This window comes from Dunckerocampus dactyliophorus, chromosome 3 (assembly GCF_027744805.1).
Source record: "Dunckerocampus dactyliophorus isolate RoL2022-P2 chromosome 3, RoL_Ddac_1.1, whole genome shotgun sequence".
Taxonomy (NCBI): Eukaryota; Metazoa; Chordata; class Actinopteri; order Syngnathiformes; family Syngnathidae; genus Dunckerocampus; species Dunckerocampus dactyliophorus.
This window is the reverse complement of record NC_072821.1, coordinates 7,418,635-7,440,362: the sequence shown is the minus strand read 5'-3', so window position 1 is coordinate 7,440,362 and position 21,728 is coordinate 7,418,635. Positions and strand designations below refer to the sequence as shown.

Below are 21,728 nucleotides of genomic sequence, written 5' to 3'. Positions count from 1 at the left end.
CCGAGTCACACAGGTAACTTAAAAAAAAAAAAAATTCCAGCAGGACTTGTTATGGAGTTGGTGTGAAAGAAAGACGGATTTCCACCCTTCTTTACCAGTCTAACCAGTATCTCTGGATAGAACTCTGTCAAGTACAGCAACAGGTAGAGTGACTGGTCGCAAACTCCTTCGTGGCTCCCTTTGAAAATAATCTCCCCTTCATTTTTTCTCTCTCTCTTCAATTGTTCGCTCCTCTTATCACTTGGAAAAAGGTGAACCCTAGTGTTATTTTTATTTGAATCTTTGCTTTAATTGTAGTTTTTACCCTTGTGGTCCCTGATGGCTTCGCACAGTGATACTCTGGTGGTGTTCTTTGGGGCAACAGCTGGTGCAAATGGGGGTAAACTGGGTTCGGATGAGAGGGAAATAATTCTCTTGGTGTGGCAAATTGTGGACCTACGTGAGAAAAAGGTATGGATTGTTCGTTCGTACCGTTTCTTGTGTGTCTTTTTTATTAATTTGGTTTAACGTCTGAGCTGCTGTTGTGTTGACATTTTCAAATCAACACGGTGTGTGCTAATGCTAGCTCGTTAGCTCACCCCCTCGCCAGGTGTGCGGCTAATAGGTGTTTTCCTTCGCCGTCATTTGGGTAATAAACACACCTTTTTGGTTTGACATGTCAACGACCACGTTATCGCTGTTATTTACACGGAATGTCTGTTTTTTTTTCGTATATGGGCGAGGTAGCTTAATCGTTATTAATTAGCTTGTGCACCATGCAATGCTAATTCCTTGTCCCATACAGGTGGGCAAACTTCACAGATGTCTTGTCAAGCCAGACACGTTGGAGCTGACAGACCAGTGCAAAGAGGAGACAGGCCTCACTTCGGAGGACATCATCAATGCAGAGCCCCTGGATAAAGTTCTCCAACAGGTGAGTCCATTTAATGAGGTGCAGATTGGTTGCAATCACCAGCATCTGGCAGCATAACAGCATACAGTCATTCATATATTTCAACTTTAAAGGCTCAACATAATCCAGGGTCAAACGGTTGCCATCATGAAAACCACATTAACTGCCCAGGCAGTGTTTTAAGTGGTGCTTTAGCATTATCAGCACTTCTACAAGTGTAAAAATAAATCAACCTGTGAATATTAAGTAGCGCCATCATTAAAACACTCAATTAGCTTTTATGATAAATGATGCAGGCGTAGTGCACGGTGATGAATGTCGCACAAGTGTAAAAAGAAGTGAACCACTGTCAAATAACTTTAATGAAGTTAAAAGTCCTGCCCACAGATGTCTCTTAAGTGACGCATGTGTAAAAATAAGTTAACCCACAATACGCTACACATACTTTTGTAACTTTATCATCAAGCTGGGGGAAAATGTATTATACAGTAAGTAGTAATAATACATTAAAACAATAAAAGACACTTTAAGGGGACTTAAAAAAAAACCAAACCCTGTCGAAGATGCAATCGTCTTAAATGAGCACAAGTACAAAAATACATTAAATGAACAAAAAGAACAAAACACTCTACCTTTAACTTCGTCAACAAGTGTTACCATACATGTTTAAACTGGGTACCAGTATTAAATGCTATATAAAAGTAAACACTTAACCTGACGAGCAGCTAGCAAGTAGGCGGATAGCTAACTATATACTGTAGTTTATAGGATAGTTTTCGCACCGGACTCTCAGATGATAAGCATGGTAAATGTGATCATTACGAATGAATTGTATTTTGATACAGTACGATGACCGTCTCAAATGTTACCGTTTGATCCCGACCAACAACTAGCATGATTGGCGAATGTTAGCGTTCAACCAACTGTACCATAGCCGTTCTAGGGCCTCATGCGATATGCTGACGTTTAAGAATTTTTGAGGTTCCACACTCGTGGGATTTGGGAAGCTTGTTCAGCCATGTTTTGGGCACAGATCTTGAGCTGTAATGCAAGAAATGCGAATCTCCTCAGTGACCTTTCATTAAGGGAGGGGTGTATTGGCTGTTCAACTGTTCTGACAGTGCATAGAAGTTCAGCAGCTAGCTTCGCCCCAAGGTTGTAAGAGATTAAGACTCGTCGCAGGTCCGGTCTTGTCTTGATGCATGCTGCAGACATCTGGAAGGTGTGTTGTTTACCTGTGACCACACCTCTGTTTTACACTGGAGGACAGAGAGAGGGGAGAGAGTGGGGGTTTATAAAAAAAGAGAAAAAAAAAAGGGGGGAGCTATTTTGATTCCGACTTGCTGGTGTTTCTCCCCTGTCACTATGTGTGTTTAGCCAATGGTGCTTATGTTGTCAAACATGTTTTTCAAGCAACCTTGCAAGAGTGTTTGTTTGCACTGAGTGCACTTTTCCCCACCCCTCCACTGAGCGTTCTTCACTGAGTGTGAAAGCCTCTCATGATCACAGTGTCTTAGCCTTTTATATGAGCACCGCTCTGCATTCTTGCTGTGGAACAGTTAAAGTTTCATGAACGTTTGGGCTCACTTGTAGAGTTGTGCCTTCCAAACAGGCCTGGTTAAGGCCTCCAGCATAGGTTAGTTTGTGTGCTGAACCTTCAAATATTAACCCAAGCAATCAGTTGGTTCTTTTCATTCCTTTGTATCACCCATTACTCTCTTGCTATCTTTCCCTTCGCAGCTTACTTTTACCCTGTTTTCCAAAGGAAACACTAATTTGTCAATTCTATTCAGCTTCTAATTCACTTTATTAATGAGGTGATTGTGGAAAACTATGTAGCTGCCTTTTTAAAAAGTGTCCACCACCCACACTGGAGCTGTTGTTATGTGAATTAGATGAATGCAATACAATGTTAAATTAAATGGTTCAACAATTTGACATTTGACATTTGTTGCATTTCCTGACAATCTCATCAGTGATTTAGTCTCCTGATGTACATACCGCATTGTTGCCTGCTGATGACAGTAGTGTATTTGATGTTTCCTGCGTTTTACAGGTAAAATGAAAAATGTTTTATAGCAAAGTATTTCAGAACGGCCACCGCAAATGACATCTTTTGCAACATTTTAAAATGTAAATCTGCCTTTTTATAGCTATAGTTATATTCGTTAGTGGACGTTGAATTTTTTTTTAAATCAATTTTTGTTCCTCTCCGCTGATGACAATGGCTAGCAAAATCAAACATGTTTTCACAAAAACCCCAAATTCAGTCATCATTTCTAATTTAGCCTCCTGATTTTGCACCAAGCAGATACTTTTGTGGAAACATATTTTTTGTCAGTCGTCTGCTGAAAACATTAACTTCATTATCCAAGGTGACGCGTAACGGTGCTGCTTGTCTTTGCTTGTTTTCAAAACCAAGTTAATTGGGGATGAGCGGTCTGAAGCTGAAGTAAGTGCTTGACGGACAGTCCTGACAGCCAATAGAGGTATTTGTTGATAAGCTGTTGTTAACTGACCAATAGTTAACAATTATGTCAACAGATTGTAGACTACTGCACACACCTACAATTGTAGTACATGAGAGTCAAGGTGGTGATATGTAGCAGTGACAGTGCTAAATAATGCGTTTGCGGCGTGTTTGTGCGACATGACTTGAAGGGTATAGCGCTATAATCGCGTCCTTGTAGGGAACACGCCTGCAGTGACGTGGGCGGATGATGGTGCCTTTACAGCGTGTTTCAACCTGTGTTGATACGTGTGGCGTGTCATACACTCCCCTTGTTGTTGTTGCCAAACTGAATCACCCCGTTCACTTTCAATCAGTACAAACACTAAGATTGTTGTGTATACTGTACATACCACAACATGCAAATATTGTAGCATGTGTCCCTGACCGATTATTATTTTTCTTGTAAAGGTGAGACGTGCTGTGTTACGACATTTTAATGTGGGGATGCTCAGGCAAACTGTCAAACAGTTCATCTCTGGTGGATGTGTCTTATAATCTCCAAAAGCAAAATGTTCTAGCATTAATTGTGTTTGCATGTTGAATTTGGTCTCTGACAACTTAATTTGTGCTCAGACCACAATATGGGCAAAAGGCTTGTACTATAAGGTAAACATTCATATCACAAGTAATCTATTTACTCTTCACTATATTGAAGGTTAATGCTTTTTACACAGCATACCTTTGACAGTATTGCTTTAAAAGCATTCAATGAATGCATATTACATTTTTTTAAAGTTTTATGAAGACGGCGATTCTGATACAGTCGTCCCTCTCCAATGAGTTTTGCGGCTTCACTCGAACACAGTTTTTCAAAAATATATGAATAAATCATGCTGTTTTGTGGTTGAATATGGCCTGTTATTAGTCCAAAATATGCATATTTAAGCAAATTGTGTTTTTTTTTGTTTTTGTTTTTTTTTTGCCTAAATTTAATGGGGTGTCACCATAAACTTTTTCACTTCCGATCCAATTCCAATATTGCAGCCTTGAATATTGGCAGATACCGATCTTAATCCAATATCAGCACAGGCCGTACGTGCTTTTGATACTTGTTTAGTAGCGTCGAATTTTATAAAAGGCTTGATCACGTGATATTACGCAAACAAAGAACAATAATCAGCAGCAGGTATGAGGAAAAACTGACCCATTTCCTTCTTGATGCATCTGGTGTATCGTTTTATCGACACAAGGCATAGTGTGGCTAGGCTTGACATGCTCAACAAAGCGTTTAAACCTGACATTACTCACCACCGACAGGGACTGGCTCTTTTCCAATGGCTTTTTGCGGTTTTGTGGGAGTTTCTCACGCTTTGCAAATGTGTCAAACAGCGGTGGATGTTTGAGGAAGCTGTGGTGTTTTGCGAAAATCTTTCTTCAAATGCGCAATGAGGTTGGTCGTGTTTGACTTGCCCCAGATCTGTGCCACTATGAGAAACTGGTGCACGACAAATTGTACACTCTTTATACGCTTTTTGGACTTTAACGAAAAACACGGTCACACGGCTGAGGTCACTCCTACTCCTTGCTAAACACGCTAGTACACGCTGCTGTTGCTGTTGTCAATCATCAATATCAATGTTACTGATCAGGACAGCCCTATAAATTAAGCATTTTCAAGCATTAAAATGGCTAAATTAACTCAAATGTATATATGGCATTCAAAGGACAGATTCAAATATGTTGGTGAAATGTAGTATTCTCCACTAGTCTATTCTACACTAGGTGTCAGTAATGTTACTGTAATGCTCGGTGAGACGCAACCATCAGATTGACCACCGGAACGACAGGCTTTTATGCAGGCTTGAATCACAACAGGCACAATAATCTCATAAAAATTCTTACTAAAAACACTGACTGCTTTTGAGGTCGTTATCCATGCAAAGCTGAATCTCAACTCTGAACCTCCAATTTCACCTGCTGTCCACCTTTCTTTCAGGAACACATTTGTGGTACCATACACGAGCACAAGTCTTATGTCTTGAATGGCTTCTTTTACTCTTATTTTGTCTACTGTACTGGGTATTATGAGTGTAAAGGTGAATCTAGGGTGTTATTTCATGGTAAAAAAAACGTATTTAGGAGCATAAAAAAACAGTTTGACCTTCTAACTACGAAAATATTCCATTTATAAATAAGGAATTATACTTTGCGGAAATTCACTTATCACGGTTGGTTTGGAACCAATTAATTGCGACAAAAGGGGGATTACTGTATGAATGCACACACACCAAACAATATTTGTACAATAGTGGTGAGACCTAAGAATACAAATATCAGGCAGGGGGATTGACGAGATTGTGTTCTGTGCACTACAATAACCCTCATATTTGTCAGCTTTTATGTCAGCTTTTATGAGGATGCTGAGCACTACTGTATAGATTGCATGTAGGTCTGCCACGATAATCGATTAATCGAACGAAAAAAAAAACAGAAGTCGATAATTATTCCGCCTCAATAAATTGACGTGCATATACTGTATGCATGTTTTTCATCGTCCCTATGTACCACACAGGCTGGATGACAAGAGGGTTCACTCTGCATGTGTCTGGGCGCACTGGTTCTGTAGTGGAATGAACAGAGAGTGAACCCTCCTCTCATTCAGCCTCTTTGTGGCGGCGGGGCTACAGGTGAGTGGATACTCAGAGTGCTAGCATTTAGGAAGTTAACAAGCAAACGCTTACCGGTATATAAATGAAGGCACAATCTACTGTATGGTTTCTAAACCAAATGCCACAGCCCATCTGGAGGTGCAGCAGAGCCTTTGTCCCAATAGTCAACACTTACTGAGGCATTTGATCGGCAAAGTATATGTAAAACGAAACAGCAAAAAATGGTGTTCGCTCACAGACAGCTCGCCACATTGCAAAAGAAATGCAACCTTTCAATACGGTTGAAAAGCCAACATTTCAGGAAATGTTTGACAGAGTACGAATTGCCTGTGAGAACGTACAAGTCACAAACAGCAATTGTTGAAGGACATCAGAAACATTGCATTTTATTCTGCCAACACAGATATGTTGTCCAGCTCAAATATGCCTCCCTACATTAGTTTAACAATACACTACATACACTACATAATCGAGTGGGGTCTATTTATTTTTTGGGTGGGGGTTATTGACATTTTTAAGTGCAATTTTTGCTAAAAGACACAGTCCATTGAGTTTTGTTTTTTTGTTTATGATGTTTAATATTTAAAAGCTCTTAACATTCCAATTGCAATGTTAAATACTCTTGAGAAATTAAAGTTTATTGTTTTTGATACAATGTACTCATTGTTTTGCCATATAATTTATGAAAACATTTATAGGACAATTATCGTCTAGCAAAATGTGTTCTCGTGACCTGCCTAATTGCATGACTAAAGTGTTTGGTACAATTCAAAAGTTCAGCTGCGGTGGTAACATGCGCTATTCTTGAGATGCCGCTAACACTTAGCTCCTTACTTGACACTCCCTGATGACCCTCTTATCGGAGTTTGTGGTGGCCACCAGCACCACCCTTCCTCACCTCTACATGCAAACACTCCAGTGGGAGAATGTGTTCAGATAGGACCACGTTCAAAGGCTACTTCCCTCCCCTCATCTGTGAAAACACCTTGTAAGGTAAAGTCAGAAGTAGAGGGAAAGGGTGTTGGGGTAAAATCTTTGTCTGGTTTATTGGTGGGTTGTGCCCACTGTAAATTATACATGCCTGATTTCAGCATAAGTCTTCTCAAGGAGGCAGGGCTCTGTGACCTTGTCTATTCTCCCACGCTGCAGTTGGTTCAAGACTTAAACACATTTGCTCAGTTTGAACAAATAAGAGTTGGGTGTGTCACAGCCTTCTCCATAACCTTTACTTTTGACTTGCAACCCACTTTAGTAAATGGGCAAGGCTTGCACTGCTACGAGGAAGTCCTGTTGTCACCTGAAGTGTGACACCACCCACATGTTTATCTCACGATGCTGTCCAAAACCATTTGCATTTGAATTTAGGAACACCCTCTCATTTGTCAGCAGCTGTTGGCCGTTGCCTCATGGCCCTGCATTTTCTCCACTGTGAAACGGGTCCAAACACGCACCTGTAATACTTGCTGAGTGTGATTATCACTCATATACAGCCTGTGGCCATGTCAAACTTCTACCTCTGTCAGACAGTTTAACAGTCTAATTTATGTATTTGCGGGGGCGGGCATATCTTTTTAAAATCCCCCGTGGGATGAGTACAAGATGGTGTTGCACTTTGATTGTTCAACAAACTGTATCAAAAAATGTGCCTTTACGATGAACATCCTCAGTATAGATTGACACTATCAGAGGTACTCATTTAATGGTCCCCTCTTTAAGTGGAATTAACTTTTTAATGACATCACTACAGCCTGTTTCAGTATGATGTGTTATCCCCCCACACATGTTTGCTCCACTTAGGAGAGAAGAGGTGCTCAAATGTTCACTTTTGAAGTTCAGGGTTTTTATGACATCATGAAGGAAAAAAAACTCCTTCCTCATGGACATGATTCCTCCTCTGACCCGTGTCAGAAGTGGATAAAGTGCACAATAGCGCTTTCTTGAGACAGGTGTCAACAAACCCATTAACACAAAACGGCGTGTTCCCAGTAGGGTTACTAACGCCACTTTTAGATCACTGTCTAAAATCCAGCATAGAGGTGAGACCCTCCCAATACACCTTTTGTGGACAACTGAGACATATTTAAAATGGTTGAAAAACAGCATAGTATTGTACCTTTTAACAATATTCATTATAGTGTTTTTTTTGTTGTTTTTTTTGCAGTGATTTTGGTTCATATACATTAGCTTCAAATAAACGAACCAAAATGTAATAAATTATGTAACACTGCATCACCACTGAATTAATAGTTAGTAGACAAAATCGAGCACTTTATAAAGGCACATTTGTTTTATGTAGTCCTTTTGTATTGGACCTCATTGAAGGATCATGAGGGTATTGCTTCTGTGAAAAGTCAAAAGCACTGACGATCATCACACTAATTATGTTAAAAAAAAAAAGAAAGAAAAATGCAGTTGACACACCTGTTTGTTGGTATTTCAGTGATGGGCTTTGACACACAAACACAACACACTGGGCGGTGCTCATTGCATGTGCTTGAATAATCATACATGGGGGATGCTGGTGTTCAGGATTTAGATGGGTGTTGGCATCACTTAAACAAGGCTGGTTGGACTTGTACGGCGTCTTGAAGTGTGATATTTCCCCTCCCAGTCGACAAACACTAAAACCTGTCAGACAAGTACACACACAATCCGAACATCAAACATGGCACTACCTTCACTTGTCTGCCCTTCAATTTTACGTCTATTTAATTCTCGCTTTCCGCTTTGTCCCTATTCAAACCCTTTAGCAGTCGTGTAACAAAAAATGGTCAGTCGATTCCCACTAGGATACACTTGACTTCCACTACACCTGCACAATCGTCTTAGCGCTGTATGCAAATGTTCCCTTTTTTTAAATGATAACGATCAGTTTTGACACAGTGACTCGCCACAATGTGTGAAAGTCCTAACAATACACATTTTCTTCTGTGCTTTGCTGTGCAGTTCCAGCAATCTGTGGCATCGGAATTAAAGTGTCTTGAGAGGAGCTCTTACACTCTGTGTGTCAACAGCCCCCTTGTCATCCGACAGGCCCTGCACCCCGAGGCTTCTAAAAAGGTAAATGGCGTTGCTCACTGGCTTTCATACTGTATAAACATTAACAATGCAAAATCTCGAATTAAAATAGAGACATTAAGATTATTGTTTGACAAAAAATGCTTTTGACTGCTGAATGCCCCAAGAGTGTCTACCACGCACTTCCTTGTAGTGTGAAATAAACTGTTATGCAAAACATTATGCAGAATATCTTGAAAATGGAAATGTATACTGTGTATGACTTTTTGGTATTATTATTACTCTATACTGCAGACTTACACCCTCTTAACAAATGTATTGTGCCCTCAAGAATATTTATATTGTTATAATTCTGATGCATTATTCAAATTTGTGTTCCTTTACTTTTACTTCCTTCTATTCCCTTTTATGATCAACTGTTGATGCAATACCACGTCAAATGCTTTTGCCTCTTCCTTCTCAGAATCTCGTCCTTCCCGAGTGTTTCTTCTCCTTTGTGGATCTGACAAAGGAGTTTGAGAAATGCTGCCCCAGTGCCGGGCCTGCAAACAAGCTGGAGCTTTCCGCAATGTTAGAACGTATCCTTTTTTTTGAGTGAATGGAATGAAAGCTCATTTTACGCATTCTTAAGGTCTATGGTTAAAATAAAAACCCACAAAACGGTAGACTGTCTTTAACTGGGCATGCAGATGTGGGTCTACCTGCAGTGTCAGAGCTGATAGGGGTGAGGGAGGTGAGGAGCATGGTGCAGCTGATCCTCTGCATCCTGGCTGAGCCTTACAGTAAGTAACCACCTGTCTTAGCACCTCACAATGACCGAATGATGGTGCTGTTTTGTGATGGGGGGGGGTGCATACCTCTGGGGATCCACAAGCAACCATGTTCCGAAAGACACCGGCCCTATGAGCGCATTGTCAAAATGTCTACTCTTATAATTAAATAGCCGTTAAACCACTGTAACAGCCTGATTGTTTGGGTTTGAAAGTGTCACATGTGGCCAACAACCTGTCTTGCCTGTTTTGGTGGAAATAGCTCAGCCTGGACATCTACAGAAAAAAATCTACCAAGAATGTGTGCTTGTTTGTCAAAGTTTTGTTGCAATATATTGATTATAGAGCTTTATTTTCTGTGCATGTTTGATTGTGTAAAGCAGACTCTGACTGTATTTGAATAAAAAACAAAAACAAAAAAAAACTGAACATGTGAATAGACATACCTTTTCAGAGAATAGATTATTTTGAAGTACAGTAATACATTTGATGGTGCAATTCAACTTGTTTTTCCCTTTTTTAGATCACATTTTTTCGTGCGTGGAGACTGTAAAGTACAAGTTTGATTCTGGCACATGGTACGTATGAGACCCAAACATCTTGTTTCTGCCACGCCTATCGGCGAGTCTGCCAACACGCTTAAGTATAATTCATAACTCAGAGGGGTTTATAGTGTTAATTACTGCTGAAATGCTAGGACACCTGCATTTAAAAAAGCACTTAAATCCTTATAATCTGTCTTGTTTTTCCACAGCTACAAAGTCACTTGACAGCCTTGATAATTAAAAAAGACAATCTTTTTTTATCAGGCACAACGTATAAGCATATACAGTCCTGTGCTAAAGTGTCATATAAGAACACTGAACTTTATGTTGGTTTAATCATGCTTTTAGTTAAGTTAAGATGTCTAAGAGACTGTTAATGAAACAAATTGTGTGTTTGCATAGCATTGCATTAATTGAGTTTCCATACATTGTTTTCATGCAGCAGTAAGACTGAGCCAGTGGATAGCGAGACGGTCATCAGAGCACGAGGACTTCCGTGGCAGTCTTCAGACCAAGACATCGCTCGCTTCTTTAAAGGCCTCAATATTGCCAAGTATGTTGCACTTTACATATATTTTTAAAGCAAGGTGCAGTGGAACCTCGGTTTTCATCATTAATTTGTTCCAAGAGGCGAGATGAAAACCAAAACGTATGAAATCTTTTTTTCCCGTAGGAAAGACTGCAAATCCCATTCATCTGTTCCAGACACCCAAAAATATCAACACAATTTTTTTTTTATAGAGAATAATTATAGTCTTACAAGCAGAAAACAAAACAGGTCACGCAGACTAGGTTAAAATGCAGTGTTGTGTGAAAACCCAAAGTGTCAGAAAACTGAGGCAAGATTTTATTGAAAATTTTCTGACAAAAAATGGGGCGCAAGAAAACTGAGGTTTGACTGTATTCTTTTTTTTTTGTGTGTGTCATTTTCAAAAGAGGAGTGTATCTCTTAGTTGGAAGCTTCTAGGTAATTCGATTTTGACAATTTTAAGGATGATGCCGTCATTTGTTTCAGGGGGGGCGTGGCCTTGTGCCTCAACGCTCAGGGCAGGAGGAATGGCGAGGCCTTGGTTCGCTTCATCAACTCTGAGCATAGAGACCTTGCACTGGAGCGCCACAAGCACCACATGGGCAGCCGCTACATTGAGGTCAGCTTGCAACTTTGATGTGTGGGTTTTTGTTTACTTTGGGAGGGGGGGGACTTCCTAGCTAAGGCCCACTCATCTTGTGTCATTCCTTTTAACAAGCTAAAGCTGTGAAATTGCTCCTAACTAAACAAGCCTAAAATTTGCCGCAGGGCTGGATCACTGTGAAAAGTGAAACTTCAGCATCTTTTCTTTATAGATTCCTCCACGCCTGATTTAGCTGAAGCTTTGCCTTGAGGTAAAATTGAAGACCATCTAGTAGCTGTACAGAGATGGTGTTCCATCGGCCTGTCATGGCCTAGCAACTTTATAAGACACTTTGATGTTTGTCTTTGCATGTCCCATTCTATTGGGGTTTCAACTGTAGCTGTCCTTTAAAAACAATGTACACACAAAGGCGTAACGCAAAGATGAGGTTCCACTGTGGGTTGTATTCAAGCATTTAGAGCTGTCTGACAATTATGTATTGGTGGTGGTCCCACCAGCGTAGGGCCCCTCTCATAGAATCCTGACAGGCTGCTGACAGGTCAGCTTGGCCCTCTGGTGACAAAGACATGTTCATGGTCTCATGTTGGCTGGGGATGCTGCAACACAGAGACAAGGTTCATCTGTCATTCTCTGTCTTGGGTTCTTTAACTCTGATTAGCTCTTACTTGGTATTGTCAGGATTTTTTTTGCAGCGGCATATTCCTCAACAGAGTAGAAGTTCTGTTTGTCTGCCGGTCAGGGCTTGAGGTGTAGTAACGATTCTGCGAGACAACAAAGAGATGGTTACTTACTTGCTTTGTGGGATGCTGGTGTTAATATTTATGAGCAAAGCTCACTGATGGCTGTAGATATGATTGTCTTAAAAGTTTAAGGCTAAACCCACTTATTCTCGTCTTCCCAGGTCTACAAAGCCACTGGAGAGGAATTCCTCAAGATTGCTGGAGGTCAGATTTCAATTTTTCCTCCTTCTTGCTCTGTGCATGAGAAGTCATTGTGAAAAGCTTTCTGTTTCGGTGCAACGGACTTCTGTTTCATGACTTTTTTTTTTTCTTCTTCTATTTGGAAACACAAGGCCCTTCCACACATCTCTAAAAGAGCAACTCTTTTAGTGTCTGTAATGGAAGGTTTCTTCTTGTGCTCTCTCTCCTGTTACCTGTGTGCCTGCCTCATCCCAGTGATCTCCAGCAGCTTATCTTGGACTCATAAAAGATGCTTTGTGAGAAGCTAATCCCCCTCCCGCCCCACACTAGCCTCACCTGCCTTTTCCGTCTCTCTAGCTCAACCCTCGGGAGGTAGAGAATTTGTCCTCTTGGCTCACACCTCACCTGTTCAGTTGGGCCTCAAAGTCCTCGCTTCCCTAAGGGGGGGCCAGCCTGACGCCCGCTGCAAAGTAGCGAGCGGTGCTGATACACTGTGGGTGTGAAGAGACAAAGCCAGGGACAAGGGCCTCTGGTCCAACACACAACAGAGATAGAAAACGAAAAACAGTGTGACTGTGGACTTTAATCAGAATGAGATCAAATCGATGCAGTTTGACATCACATTGGACTTTCAGTAAATGGTTCAAGCAGGCCGGACAAAACAGTTTAACAAAGGAAAATGAAAGCAGCTAATTTAAAACTATCCAAAGGTTAGGTTAGACCTAAAGGGCACCCATTTACATTTTTTTTTTTTATTGTTGTTTATTTTCCCCCAATTCTTGGGCCAAGGAAGACCCACTACATTTTGGAGCTGATCCAGTTTTCACCTGCTTTGTAATGTGCTTTACTGCCCCCTTCAGGACAGGAGTGGAACACTGTTTCTAGTGTCTCGTTACTGAGTCCAGCTGCCGTTTTCTTTCCTCTCTGACACAAGGTACGTCTAATGAGGTGACCCAGTTCCTGTCCAAAGAGAACCAGGTGATCATCCGAATGCGGGGGCTGCCGTTTACCGCCACGCCGCAAGAAGTTCTGGACTTTCTCGGCCCAGAGAGCCCAGTTACAGACGGCGCAGAGGGGCTTCTGTTTGTCAAGTACCCCGATGGACGGCCCACCGGTGACGCATTTGTGCTCTTCTCCTGTGATGAGTACGCCCAGAACGCCATGAAGAAGCACAGGCAGATCCTGGGCAAGCGCTACATTGAACTTTTTCGCAGCACTGCGGCTGAGGTCCAGCAGGTGAATTGGAAAAGTGTCAACATGACCACATCATCAGATAATTTATAGGAGTTGTTGTGGGTCTAACTTGCCAGGTATGTGCTTGAGTATCTTATGATCATCTGTTCCTTGTCATTGTGCTTGCCAGGTGCTAAACCGCTACTTGTCCACCCCTCTGATATCCACGCTGCCCCCGTCGCCCATTGTCCCCGTCCTTGCCACGGCGCCCTACCTCCCGACGGCCAGCAACACTCGTGACTGCGTCCGCCTCCGTGGCCTGCCGTACACAGCAGGCATCGAGGACATCCTGGAGTTCATGGGTGAGCACACAGCTGACATCAAACCCCACGGAGTCCACATGGTCCTCAACCAGCAGGTGAGACAGCAATGGACCTCAGGGTCGAAGGTCCGAGGCTTTTAAAGGAATGCTGAATCCTCGTTTTCGTATGCAGGGTAGGCCCTCAGGAGACGCGTTCATCCAGATGAAGTCACCAGATAAGGCCTTCATGGTCGCACAGAAGTGCCACAAGAAGACTATGAAGGACCGATATGTGGAGGTGTTCCAGTGCTCCACAGAGGAGATGAGCATCGTGCTGATGGGAGGAACCTTGAACCGCAGTGGCCTCTCACCACCTCCCTGCAAACTCCCCTGTAAGTGCGTTCATTTCACTCAACCTCTTTTTTTTTTTTTTAAATTATTATTATTATTGGTAAATTAAACAAAATGTTGATGCTAATTTTGTGCAATATTCTTTCCGTTTGTGATGGCTTTTTATTACAATTATTTGAATGATGAGAGTGCTGATGTCAAAGATCTCACTTTTAATGTAGCACATCTGCAAGGCCGTTTTTGTATTCAAATGTAAATTTTAAGTCGTAAAATAATTCAGACGCTGGACGTCTCGGCGCATGTACATTTCTGCTACACCGATGAATCGGTTTGAAAAAAGGGATGCCACTTTTGTGAAACTCTGCACTTTGGTCTTTGCTCTCTCCTTTCTATCTATAGAGATTAGATTGGCAGCCAGGGGAGCACCTCTTTTCTAGTTTGTTTTGGTAATGAGTCAACATTCACTTACATGTTGTTAAATGTAGTCTTAGCTATTTCTGAAATAAATAAATGAATGAATGAATGTCCTGAAAGGTCGGCCAGTGATATTTGAGTGTTCCCTCCCTGCTTGGTCACCCGTAGCCTCACGCTGATAGAGGCTGTTTGTATGTAAATACGCTCACGCTGCCATTTAGCTTTGTTTATTTTTGTGAGAATGACAGCCTGAAGGACAGCGTCAGCTTTGTGAATAAAATGCCTGGCTTGCACAAAAACTTTATGACATAGCAATTAAACTTCCTGTTTGGAAATAATTATTATATGGGCTAACATTGTTGATGTAGACGGTCAGTCCTAAACAAGAGCTGTATCAAAAACCTACCGTTAAGATAAATACTGGTCAGTTTTGATGGACTGTCGGCGAGGTATTCATTAAACAATATGTTTTTTCCAAGTGCTCTGCATCTGTCTCTCTTTTCTTCCAGGTTTATCTCCACCCACAGCCTATGCCGCCTTCCCCACTCCACCCGCCATCCTGTCCGAGGCCGCCCTCTACCAGCCCCCCCTGCTGGCAACTCCCAGACCTCATCAGGCCACACATACCCCTGCCTTGGCGTATTATCCCCCTCAGCCTCACTTGTATATGAACATGAACTATACGGCTTACTATCCCAGGTTTGTGCATCACCTGTTGCCTCTGATGAATGGATGTTTTTTAATATTGATTTTAGATCACTAAAGTATTTTTCCACAAATATTTACGCTTAAAAAAATCTTAGTAATGAATTATAAGTTTGTAGGCACTACTTTAGCCTGCAAACTAGTTGAGACTCTATCAACAGCACCCTCTGCTGGTTTCTGCCAAGTTGTGCACTTGCTTCAAAACTTTACACGTTTGATCAAACGATGAAATTTGACGTATGTCACTAACAGCAACCAAACATAAAAACCTTTCTGGTTTTCTCCCCCAGCCCCCCAGTTTCCCCCTCCACAGTCAGCTACTTCACAGCCCCGCCAGCAGTGGCGGCAGCAGTCGCAGCCCAGCCTCACCCTGCAGCTGCAGCAGCCGCCTCCTCCGTGCTGCCCCAACCTGGTGCTCTGGTGCGGATGCAGGGCCTCCCCTACAACACTGGCGTCAAGGACATCCTCAGCTTTTTCCAGGGATACCAGGTCAGTCAGTACCTCTTGCACTCACACAGAGGCGTACGTGTACGCATTATTAAATAGATGCAGGAAATATACAGTTTTTAGTTTGGATGCAACATCATGAACAATATTTTCTACTTTACCAATCATTCCTGACTCTTCAGTGTTAAATGTGGCCACACTGCCTGTTGTTATTGTAAAACTCACTTAAGACACACACGTGTGGTCTCTTTGCTCCCCATAATGCATTGCTGCCAGGCCACATTATGCAGAACTCGCTGAGACAGGTACGAACCCCCTTGATCAAGAGAGCGGAGTGAAATTTAAGGTGGAGGGGGTTTGCTGTGGTCTATTTGCTCTCATTTAGTGTGTGTGTGTGTGTGTGTGTGTGTGTGTGTGTGTGTGTGTGTGTGTGTGTGTGACAGCTAGTAGATGTGGGTAAGATTTATTGGTGAATGATAAGTCCAAATCAAAAGTCCAAGAACTCTTGGCAGTTATGTGGATTTTTTTAGCTTGTTTTTCATGTTTCTTGGTTTGTTTCTTTGACAAGTACGTTTAGGAGACTCAAAATGCATACTTTTGGAAAATCGGTCTCAAAGTGGAAGGTTTTTTTGCTTGTCATCTAAATGTACAGTGCCCCTTTGTCGTCCCAGCTAATTGGCTGACTAAACAGGTTGCGGGAGCAATTAGGAGTATGGTAGATCCCTGCTTTTCACTGCAGTCATGTTCCACGCCCACTTGTGAATGGGGACAATCTGCGAATAATTGATAGGCCCATAAAAATGTGTATTTTGCACACGGCTCGCTCCGACCGCTCCTGTTAGCTTGATGTTGACATTCTTCTCCTTTTGGATTAACATTTGCAGTAAAAGTGACTGTTGTAACTGTTGGATTAGATTCACCTCCAGAACCATCTCTCTTCAACTACTGCCATAGTTCATGAATGTAGTAATGAACAAAATACTGTATTACATGTCGTCATGAACTTTGTTGAAGCTTTTCGGAGGTGTTTTAATAGCAGTCTTTGTCGGCGGCATAGGTGTGTTTGAGCTGTCTGTTTTTATCTCGTTAGAACGCACAGAAAAGAGAGACATGTTCATGTCTCGCATGTGGGCAAAATCCCCAAAACTGCAGTTTTTCTTTTAACTCGGAGCCTTTTGCTACTGTTTTATTTAAACAGAGCTTTCTAAGAGCTTCATTGGGTTCTAAATCATTATTAGATGCAAGATTTTATTGAAAAACATCTTTTTCCACCACTGAAATGCTCTCGTCAGGGGTTCCTTGGCTACATATTATAGGCCCTCAAAACTGCTCGACCCCCTCCAATATCGATCATTGCACTGTTTTTATATTTTAGGCTTTTTTTGTGCACCATTGATATGGAAGTCTTTTGCCTGGCGTATTCATTTAAATACAATAATTGGCCATTTGGAGGTACCTAGGCTTCACTCTGTGCATTATTGGACTCGTGGTGAATAAGACCCAGTTAAAACGCAACACAAGGAACTAGCCTGTACTTAAATAAAAAAATGTTTATTCGTAGACATTAAATGACAGTACAAGCTTGATACTAAATAGTTCTTCACACAAAGGTCCGCTCTCTTAAAGGGCCACACACCTATAATGTAAAGGCTCAGCTACACTGAGATTGCTGTGTATTAAAATGAATGCCCATCACTAATTGCTACCTACACCATATTTACACTGCATCCCGGGTTTGTGTGATCTCTAGCAGTGTTGATCTCTCAGAGCCTCGTCCTTAGTGTGTGTGTGTGTGTGTGTGTGTGTGTGTGTGTGTGTGTTCCATTATATTGTGTATGCAAACCTGTTGTGTCACTCTGACTGTTGGTTCGCTATCATGCTATGTGTAGTACACCCCTGACGATTACAACGGCGTGGTTCAGATGAGCGAACAGGCCAGGAGTCTCATTCAGCCCAAAGAATGGCTCTGTCTGTAGGGACTCACCCCTCAAGGTAAGAGGTTTTATTCGGACCCTCTCATCCCCTCCAGTGGACTTAACTTGATTGGGGTCGTGGTGGTTGTGAGCCCTCTGATTGGGCATGTCAGCCTGCATGTTTCCCAACTAAATCCTAACTTCCTGTTAGGGGAATGCTGACTCCTAATTCCTCTCTTAATGAAGCTGCAGCATCCTTTCATGTCAATGTTGTGTGCAGCCCCCTGCTGGCCGTTTGCTAGAATGCAGCTTTTGGCACCTGCGCTTTGCTCTAAATAATGAAGTATTTCCAGGAAGTAAAACTGCCAAAGCTACCGGGATGACTTGCATGCATAATGTCACAAACTCCTCGTTTTAGGTTGGTTTTTTTTGCTCATTTAGACATCATTTATTGAGGTGCACCCAGGTTTTCCTGATGGCGACGTCCACAAATAATGAGCGTATTCTCTCAAACAGTGGCCTGCTATAACAGGTGCCTTGCCTTCATTCATTGATTTGTGCTCTTCCACAAACAAAATGCCTCCCTGTTTCCCCGTAATTTTATTTTTTATAAATTAAAGATTTGCAATTATGCGTCTGACTCCAACGATGGATTTATTTTTGACTCATTTGTACCAATACAATAGATATCAATACTTTAGACCTACTGTAAATAGCACTTTTGATGTTACAAGGATGCGCTATAATATAATATAATATAATAATACATATTTTGGCACATTTATTCTAAACATTTTCTATTTTTAATGTATAATGATTCTTTTGTATGTACAAGGACCTTTCTAATTACCACTCAAATACAAACACTTTTTGAGGGAAAAAAATCAGTAATATTTCAATGAAATGTTTACAGTTGTAAACGGCTAAAGAAAATGCAGATAAAATTTAGATTCATTTGGGGACAGCGGTACAAAGGGAACATCCGGTCATTTCCAGTGTATAAGCCGCTACTTTTTTCTTTTTTTCTAATGTCGTGACATCTCCTTTACTTCCGAACTACTACTAATTGTTAATATGGTGCCACTCTGAGTCAGTGAGTAAGCGTAGCTCTTTGGCAGGAGCCAATCAGGAGCTGTAAGGGAGCTCACATGAGCCAGAGGAGGCTCCCTCTGGTGGTCAGAGGCAGCGGAATGAATGAAATGCTTTGCTGGAATGAAATGCATAAGAAGTTAAAGTAATTGTTGCATTTTAAACTCGTCTTGGTACTTGTATATTTCTTAGCTACCTTTTTTGAGTGTTAAGTTGCTGTGTGATGAGTTAGGCGTTCTATGTAAGATGACACCATGAGTCACACTGTCATGTCGAGTAATGACCTCCTGCAATTTCCAATGGGTTGATGAGCTTGTCGGGAGTTTTCTCATAGGTCATGATTGGCTGCAGTCAAACAAAGAGCGACCTGGTCCTCACATACTCCTGTGCGCCACAATATGCCATTTTATGAAGTGGACATGTGCGCCTTATAGTGCGGTGCGGCTTCAAGGAAAACAATCCTTATGTGAAGCATGAACACATTTCTCTTCCTTTTCTGTACATTCTAACGGGAGAAAACTAATTAGTACGAGCCAGCTAACAATGCACGTCATGGGAGGTACCTATTTTGCCGCTAAAGCCCTAACAAAAAACCCTAAAAAAACACCAACAGTGACCATTTGCATAATTGACCTGTATATTAACCAAGCTACAGCGATGTTGTTATTGTAGCAGCTAACACGAAAAGCTATATCTATCTGGCGGAGTAACACGACGCCTCATCTCAGCATCACTCACAACGCCTCAAGCCACTACAACGGGACAGACCGAAGAGTGGATACTACTAGTTCTCAATTTCGCTACAAAGACTCAACAAGAAGGAAGTTTCGGTAATGTTTTAAATCATCAAAATACAGGAATATGCTGTAAGTATCACACGTTATCATCAATGTACTCGTTAATGCATGATCACAGCATGTATGTACTTGTAAAACACTAAAACACTGTTAGAGGGTTTTCTTTCGAAGGCTTTATAGTCGAAATGAGAACCTCCCATGACGTGCATTGTTAGCTGGCTCATGCTAACTCGCGATCTCTCGTTAGAACGCACAGAAAAGGGAAAGAAATGTGTTCATGTTTCACATAAGGATTGTGGATGATGGTGCAGTTTACCGTTAAACACGGTACGTCTTCTACACTGGACATTACAGGATATCAAGACACAGGTAAATTATTACAATATACCAGTGTAATCATAATACCTTATGTAGCAATAGTACCAGTATTTTTTTATTATGATACTTTTTTTTGTAAATACAATATTAAGACCCTACATACAGCATATTGTTTTCGTGACGTGTCATGACGGTACAGGTCTCCTCCAATACACGCCGTACATCTTCTAATGTATGCATGTGAGTCATGAGTCAGCAGTCCTACGCTAACGTTGATCCACCTTGCAGCAGCGTGCATCCTCTCGCTTTCCTTCTCATGCTTTTAAATAGATTTACTTTGCATCTTTTTGTGTGTAGTTAGCTGATGTTGCATGCAAACTAACTAAACTAATCAAAGTGGGCTGCAGCCTTTTATACTCACCTAAGGAACAAACCACTCTTATGTGCATCTCCCGGGACACGCCTCTTCCTGTCGTGTGTGTGTGAGGGGCCCCCCCTGGTGTTTGCACACCACAGCAGAGTCTTTTCCCCTCTCTTGAGAGTGTGGTTGTCTTTTATGGTCGTGCAGCTCCAGCCGGACGCCATCCTCATCTTGTACAACTTCAGCGGCCAGTGCAGCGGCGAGGCCTTGATCACCTTCCCCAGCGAGGAGATGGCGCGACGGGCGGTGGCCGAGCGCTCCAACCACGCCTTCTACGGGCAGCAGGTCCACCTGCTCTTCTGTAACTGACTGTGACTCACCTTTTCTTGGCCTCCTGGGAGGCTCCTCCGGCCAGCCTGGCGACATGTTTAGTGATGCTCTTTAGTTGGACTTTATGAACATGTCTGTCCTCTGGAGACGCTTGAGGCTGCTTACATCCCACCAAAGCATTTGTCCGCACTTGAACCTTTTCTTTTTCTATAATAATCCTTGAGTGTATGCACGGGCATGCACAATGTTGATGACTGTAAGGGCCCGCTGCAGTACAGCAGACCCATCAAAGACGAGAGGGAGAGAGAAAAAAGCCATAAAACTACTGAAGGGATTCGTTTAACAGATGAACTCGCCTTCCATTTGGACTCCAAACGTGAACAACCTCGTGCATCCAATCTTTAATCGAAGAAAAGTGGCCTCCTGTGACACACCGAGCGGGTATCTTTTTGTTTGTGGCACATGAATGTGCCTCCACTACCCAGAGTGCAACACTGGCTCTCACATTATTAGTCTTGTTATTATTAAACCTCTGGTAGCAGAGGAGATGTGTTTAGTTACTTTTTTGTCAACTGTGATGCTATGTACCAATTTAGAATTGTGAATAAGAATTTAAACCATAAAAATAAAAAAATATGAATGAGGATTTTGGCTCTGTGTGCTTCCTCAAAAGGACCTGAAGAGATCCTAAGGACATTTTGGTGTTGAATGGATTATCACTTGTATTCATCAAATGGCAAAGCGACACTATAAGGGACACACTTGTTCCTCCTGGCATAAAATGTCCGATTTAAAAATGTCATTTTCGATCCAGCATTTATTTGAAAGGAGACCAATAGTGGAGTAAATCAGACGGAGCGTTTGGGCGCGAGGCAGGAATGACTGCAGGAAGAGATGCAGAGTCTGGAAGCTTTCATGTGTAGCTGCTCTATAGGAGTCTAGAATGCAATACAAAGGCCCGAAAATTTGTATAATAGGTCTCCTTTAACCTAAATAAAGCAGTCATTTTCAATTTGGACTACTGGCGTTTCATTTGTTTTTTTGTTTTATTTGTCCACCAGATGGTGCTCTTTTCTCCCCATTCAAAGCATGCAGAAACATTCCACAGCTTTTACTGCTTTTGCAACAGT

At 41.8% G+C, this 21,728-nt stretch overlaps 1 protein-coding gene and 1 long non-coding RNA gene across 4 annotated transcripts; one reads left to right on the top strand and one right to left on the bottom strand.

Moving 5' to 3' along the window:
- The first annotated feature begins 6 nt into the window (after positions 1-6).
- On the top strand, positions 7-21,509 carry esrp2 (epithelial splicing regulatory protein 2). 3 transcript variants are annotated; one of them, XM_054771588.1, is made up of 16 exons: positions 7-143; positions 298-450; positions 785-913; positions 8,960-9,073; positions 9,495-9,609; positions 9,721-9,813; positions 10,325-10,379; positions 10,789-10,899; positions 11,362-11,494; positions 12,381-12,423; positions 13,334-13,635; positions 13,763-13,990; positions 14,067-14,265; positions 15,148-15,337; positions 15,634-15,832; positions 20,476-21,509. In XM_054771588.1, exons 2-16 carry the CDS (start codon positions 319-321, stop codon positions 20,635-20,637), a joined length of 2,205 nt encoding a protein of 734 aa, XP_054627563.1. In that variant the 5' UTR covers positions 7-143; positions 298-318; the 3' UTR covers positions 20,638-21,509. The 3 variants fall into 3 exon arrangements, with proteins under 3 accessions (XP_054627563.1, XP_054627565.1, XP_054627562.1); XM_054771590.1 differs by lacking the exon at positions 7-143 and adding an exon at positions 17,680-17,782 and having other exon boundaries at positions 153-450; positions 20,476-20,623; XM_054771587.1 differs by lacking the exon at positions 7-143 and having other exon boundaries at positions 153-450.
- On the bottom strand, positions 11,228-12,938 carry LOC129178910 (uncharacterized). Its single transcript, XR_008569865.1, has 3 exons — positions 12,805-12,938; positions 12,145-12,240; positions 11,228-12,075 (listed from the first exon to the last, which is right to left on the bottom strand). It is a non-coding gene; the product is annotated as an uncharacterized LOC129178910 (long non-coding RNA).
- Positions 21,510-21,728: the final 219 nt, after the last annotated feature.

What these genes read in the sequence shown, in the direction of transcription:
- esrp2 (XM_054771588.1), top strand. Translation starts at nt 319, where the DNA reads ATGGCTTCGCACAGTGATACTCTGGTGGTGTTCTTTGGGGCAACAGCT. An exon ending in ATTCCTCAAGATTGCTGGAG is followed by an intron (nt 12,424 to 13,333) that starts GTCAGATTTCAA and finishes CTCTGACACAAG; the next exon opens with GTACGTCTAATGAGGTGACC. An exon ending in TATACGGCTTACTATCCCAG is followed by an intron (nt 15,338 to 15,633) that starts GTTTGTGCATCA and finishes TTTCTCCCCCAG; the next exon opens with CCCCCCAGTTTCCCCCTCCA.